The sequence below is a fragment of the Morone saxatilis genome, unplaced genomic scaffold (assembly GCF_004916995.1).
Source record: "Morone saxatilis isolate NCDOM2014 unplaced genomic scaffold, NCSU_SB_2.0 Contig18, whole genome shotgun sequence".
Taxonomy (NCBI): Eukaryota; Metazoa; Chordata; class Actinopteri; family Moronidae; genus Morone; species Morone saxatilis.
The window spans coordinates 6,523,893-6,529,892 of NW_023339740.1; the positions used below are offsets into that span (position 1 = coordinate 6,523,893).

The following is a 6,000-nucleotide window of genomic DNA, read 5'->3' on the forward strand; positions in this document are numbered from 1 at the left end:
TGCCTCACTCCATCTGCAACCTTTATTTTCTATAGACTTGCTCTCTCCCTTTTCTTTTCCCTCTTGACAGTCGAGCAGATATGAATAATTCACTTTGATGAACAGGACTGCAGAGCTTGCATGCCTAGTGTATTAGCGTATGTATTTGCCTGGTGGGGCCATATGGGGTGCTCATTCGCTTTAAAAGGAACGTTTTTCAAGTGTGTACCAATGTCAGTTTAGTTTATACGTGTAATTCTACATATCAGTTCAGGTGTCCCTGTTGCCTTAGCAGCTCGTCACGGTCCTGTCCTACCCACAACTCACCTTGTTGGTCAGCAGTGGCTTGATCTCAGTCAGCTGTACATCCTGCAGCTCATCCATCTTCTTGTCTCGTCACTGTAAAACAATCTGTCCAAGGAGAAAAAGAGAAAATGTTATATTTAGTAATAATACGCATCAGCAGTTAGGGAAGCACACTTGTACATTGAGAGCATTGCATAAGACACTATTGTTGGCACCAATGTCCATTTAATGTGAGGCATGGTGAGGTTTCTATGCACTTTGAAAAATGTATTCATTTATTTTGCAATCACAGTCCAAGGTGTCTTGTCTTTGTTTTGTCAGAGCAACGGCCTAGAGCTTTTACCCAGAGTTATTCAGTTCACAATGATATAAACGAACAAACAACAACATTTGTAAGTAACAGGAACCAGGGAATGTTTGGCAGCTCGGCTCGATAATAAATGACTTAAATGATTGATCCTCTTACAATGAATCGACTAATCCTTTCAGTAGTATGTGCAGTTCATGACAACAACCTAATCATATCATACAGATCGATCAGTTTGGGGTTGAAAAAGGTGGCAGCAGGTATCTAAGTCACAAGTGGAGCCCTGACAGTCTCTCCTCATTTTCTTGTCTTCACTTTGGCACCCTGGGATACGGTACTGTACATGATGATGCAAGAGCTGGCCAGGAAGGGGACAGAGGGCGTTTTATCTAGGAGTTCTCAGGGAAAGGTCACTCTTCCATTCCACACAGATGGTGTGCAAACATGTACACACACAAAGATGGATCAGGCCAGGTTTAACAAGAAGCTCTCAAGCCCACCTCATTTGTTTTCCCCTTGAAGCCAGCCGTTTGTCCCTGCACGCAATTACTAAACAAAATGTCCCCTCCCCCACTTTCCCTGAAATGGTACCTCTTAGGCCTTGCCTGCTTGCACAAGGTGAGGACAGGAAGTGGTATTGAATTACCTGGCTGTGCTCAGGAGAGTGGCTCATGTTACACATAACAGCAGATGGAGCCTCTAGCTCTTCTAGGTCAATGCTTACAACTGTAAGACAAAGCCAAACTGGTCTGCGCCACAACACAAACAGCCTTGTTACAGAAAGACAGCATTTATCGAAACAGATGCACATAATGCTGACAAACAAACAAACGAGGCCAAATGCAATGGACTGGTTGTACAGCAGACATTTTGGCATGTCATAACAGGAAACTCACAGGTGTATTAATGATAGCTGCATAACATTACAGTCTTGCTATTGTGGTGTGTTGGTTTACTGTCACTGTTACTGGGACACTTAAAGGGGTTGAGCCATTGTTACTGTTATAAAGTCCACCTGTGCTTAGATCAAAATGTCTGCTGTGCAAACCACCACCATTGGGCAGACGACTAGCCAATTGGAGGAGTGGCTACAATCGCTTCCTGAGTCAGAGCCAACCCCCCCTGGAACAACCTTGAGATGCTCGTATCAGATAACCTTCAGGGTTGGTTTGTGATGATTCTAGCAGCGAACTCACAGCAGGAGGTCCCAGCAATGATGACGTCACACCATGTCTGTGTTGCCAGTAATTTCATCCTCTGATTGCCTGACAATGGTCTGAACAGACAGCTGTCTGCTGACACATGAATCAGGTCAGAGGTGCTTCTGCTCTGGCAACAGATTGTACCTTGCTATGAGACAAGCAGGGAAGCAAATGGATAGAACTGTGCGCAATCCTCAAATTACATAAAAACGTCAGAAAAAATAAACCAAACATCTAGTGTTGGAAGTACTCAGCCATCAGCATGGGGAGTGAAAACATGCCCGGCAAAACCCCTGCTGACAAATCCGGCTCAATGGTGGAACTTAATAATATTTAGACAAGTGAACAAGGAAGAAAGAAAAACAAATACTCTGCATGCTTGAGCGTATTGACCGGATCAATCCAACACTTCCTCAGGCTGTCACAGAAAGTGGAAGGGAGGCAAAAGCCGCTTTAATTGTAGCAGGGTAGCCGAGTAATCAAGGTGTTAAGGGAGACGAGGTCAGGGTGAGCTTAAACCAACTGACAGACTGACTGGGTGGCTTTCACAGCCCAACCCCACTGACCCCTTCTACTGGGTTACCCGGGCAACTAACTACCAAAGGAAGAAGCAAAGGATGGTGGTGGGGATTACTCCCCCACCAGATCTCAGACCCCTTTAACCTTGCATCAAATCAACTCAAAGAACACCATATTCTATTTAGCGACATCCACCATCACCCGATTCTACCAACTCCACGGCTGCCATACCGCTCAGCATAAGCAGCTGTTGCCATAGAGACAAAGCTGGTTGCAGATGTTTATTCTCAGCCGAGCTAGCCCCAAGGGACAGATGCGAGGCTAGGAGACGGGAGGAGATAGCGGTAGAAATTAGACGAATTGATCAAGTGAAGCTCAAAACTTTAGCCCTGGCAATCAAATGAGCCATGCAGGCTGGCTGTAACAGCAAAGCTTAGTGTAACTGGGCTAGAAGACCAGTAGTAGTCCCAGATGACATGAGGGGAATTCCATTTCCAATCTGTGCAGCTTGCGGGCTTTGTCCCATATTCACACAATACCATTAATGTGGATGAGGAATCGAGGATGGGGAAAGGATTGAGAGAGCTGATGATGCAGAACGAGTCCCTCTAGCCTCGACAGTGAGTGTCTGTTGAGGCGGATTGCTCTTACAAATGGTTTCCCTGACACCGGGGTCTGTTTTACTCAGCTCTTCCGTTTGCAGACGAGTAACACACAAATTACATGCTGGCTCTCATACATAATTTCCTTCATCTGTTCCTCGGGTCCATTTCCCTGCACGGCGTGTAGCTGCCAGCGGGGACTCATCTCACCACTAAATATCATGCCACGCAGCAAGGGACAAGGGCTGTGCTGGGTGAACAAACGACGGCAGAAACAAATCGTGTCAAAGGAAAGCCACATGAGGCCCTTTGTGCGCAGCAAAGGTCACTTCACTAGCCTTCACTACAGCGTAGTGTCAGAGCTGCCTGTGGGAGACTGAGAAGCTTTCAATTCTGGCACAATAACTATACAGTCAAGACATGTTGAAATCTGTCAGGGTAATTAATAGAAAACTTATTTAGCATCCCTCGCTCTCTCCTTTCTTGTTGGCAAGCACTGCTAGCCCCTACCTCACACACATCGTCCTATCTCTGTGGCAGTAAAAAGAGAGAGGACATTAACGCTGGCTTGCAGGCACCAGAATGCATGCGTGTGTGGACAGAGGCGTGTGCCAAAACACCTACTGTAGATATATGGCGTCTCTGCCAACAAAAAGGAGTCCTCTAGCTGCCATGTCAGCAGACGGCGCGGAGAGATCGATGAACACATCCCCCGTTCCTCCTCCCACTTTTCCTTCCTCCCACCCACATCTTCCTCTCCCTCCGCTCCATGCACTCTCTCTCTGTCTTTGTCTATCCATCTCCATCTCACCTTGGGCCGTCAGGAAGTCTAGGCAGGCTGCATGATGGACGACACAGAGCCCAGCTGCGACGCTGACCCCCCCCTTTAGCCCCTTCAATTAGGCCTCTTTCCTCTTTATCGCCATGGCAACCATGTCTTCAGATTTACTCCTTGTCATCATCATTCACATCATGGCTGTGCTATGACTCTAACCTTTCTGGCTTCAGGTTGACCAAACTGAATGTCAGCATGGTGACCTCATATTAACCCACCTCTGGGTCTCTATGGAGCCCCTGACTCAGCCATCAGGCGTATTGCCATGGTGATATAAAGCAGAAATCCTTAACTGTCCACACATGGTCACCCTCTGTAGTAGGGCGAGGTTTACAGCAAAGCCGGTGAGGTTGTAGCGGAAGGTTCTGTCACATACAAAAAATGAAAACAATGTAAAAAAAGTGTGATAAAAAATGAGCTAATGCTTGATTTTAATGTAGAAAAATAGAAACCCTTCTAGTGCAAAAACCTCTGTTACAGAGTGGCTACAATCATGAAAAATATGAGTCTTTGTGTGTTATCACACAGATTACCAATTTATTCATTCAAAAACATTATGGTTTATTTATGATATACTTTCATCTCAGACGATCCCTTGATGGGTGTTTTCTGTGGTATGCAAAAGGATTTTTTGCTTGAAAGCAGTCCAAAAATTGCATAAATTTAGATGAATGTTTTAGATCTCTTGTAGTACAAACACTTTCCACCAGGTTTGAAAAAGAAGATAATTTCATCTTTGTGATGAAAAAAAAAAAATTGTTGTTTTGTTTATTTACACAAAACCGTATATTTCTGTTGATTTACAGTGAAGGAATTTGGCCATGAATCGCACAAAATGCTGCAGTACTTTTCCTTGTCACTTGACTAAGTTAGCAACTTAGAAATTACACAAGATTTTTACAACACACACATTTTGCCAGTTGTCCATCAAATGTTATCATGAAATTTGACCCAGTTTACCACTGGTTTCTCATTTTTATTTTTTTTTTAATCTTTTGAGGGAAACTTTGAGATCAAAACTTTTCAAATGAACACGTTTTGCACTCTTTGATTCTAGACCACCCCTATTCAAGCAAAAGGAGCAGGTTCAGTCAAGCCTTCAAAGCATCTGAAGAACACACCCTAATGGGCTGCGTCCATCAAAAGATCCAGATTTGAGACACGGCTATTGACAATTACCGGCTCATTTTCAGCGAGGGCAAGTAGTGTCATCTGCCTGTCTGCTGTCTCTGGGAGGCAAATTATTCTAATGACAGAGGAACACGAGCATGTCTGTCCTCAACCGGAGCCTCAGTCTGCAGTGAGCACTTCACCAGGCTTCACATCACAACAGAAAATAGGCCAACACAAATTCCAGAGATACTACCCTTCTGCCAGCACAACACAAGAGTGTTCTGCTGTCCGGGCTACAAATAAGTAGAAACCCTGCACAGTCACCAGTGTGGTGACGCCTTGCTCTTTGACTGGGAGAGTTTTCCATCCAGGGGAAAGTTACTAGAAATGTCTTTCCAACTTTTTATAACCAGGCCAAGCCTGTGTTTACAGTTTACAGTCTGCGGAGGTAGCAATCCCGCCGGAGTAAAGCTAATGGACTGTGACATGGCTCAGTTCCAGATTATTGCTCTAACCCAGGCCGTTTGGTAAGAGAATTAGAAGAAGGAAATCCATTTGTTTGGCGCTTCAGCCCTCACCCGTCCCACCCCCTCTCGTCAGGTCAATAACAACCTGGGTGATAGAAAAGATAGTTGGATTTTATTTTGCTCTATTCTAGAGGTGAGGGAGGGAACCTGAACTGGAGTTTACTCCAAATCTCCATCATGGAAAAGCTGACCTATAGCACATAACTTCCCATGTGAATACAGTCGGCAAACACACACAGATGAACAAGCATGGAGACCAACACACACTGGCATGCGCACACACTAGCTCCCCATGCTTCACTTCTACTTAATTAAACGACAGCTGGCTCTCCTGAGGCCCCATCATCCTCCTTACAGCTTATATGGTTCTCCTGATACAGACTGACATATGTTTTCTTCTTATTTTCACCATATAACAAAACCTATGACGAGACATCTCTCCGTTGTCTTTTTCTGTCATGATTCTATCAAAATGATGTATTCTTATCCAATACCCCACCTCAAAATGTGGAACAACACCCCCCTCTAGTTTTGAAACCAAACATTGGATAAGGTAGCTCTGAGACACAATCTTTGCCCAGGTGTACACTTACATAACACACACACACAC

The 6,000-nt window shown here is 44.8% G+C and overlaps 1 protein-coding gene across 8 annotated transcripts in view; it reads right to left on the reverse strand.

Moving 5' to 3' along the window:
* ndrg3a (ndrg family member 3a) overlaps window positions 1-6,000 on the reverse strand; it is a 29,681-nt gene that overhangs the window by 18,354 nt on the left and 5,327 nt on the right. For all 8 annotated transcript variants that reach the window (XM_035662513.1, XM_035662514.1, XM_035662520.1 and 5 more), the window contains exon 2: window positions 307-390. In XM_035662513.1, coding sequence (XP_035518406.1) covers window positions 307-363 — 57 coding nt within the window. In that variant the 5' untranslated portion in view covers window positions 364-390. The remainder of the gene's footprint in view (window positions 1-306; window positions 391-6,000) is intronic.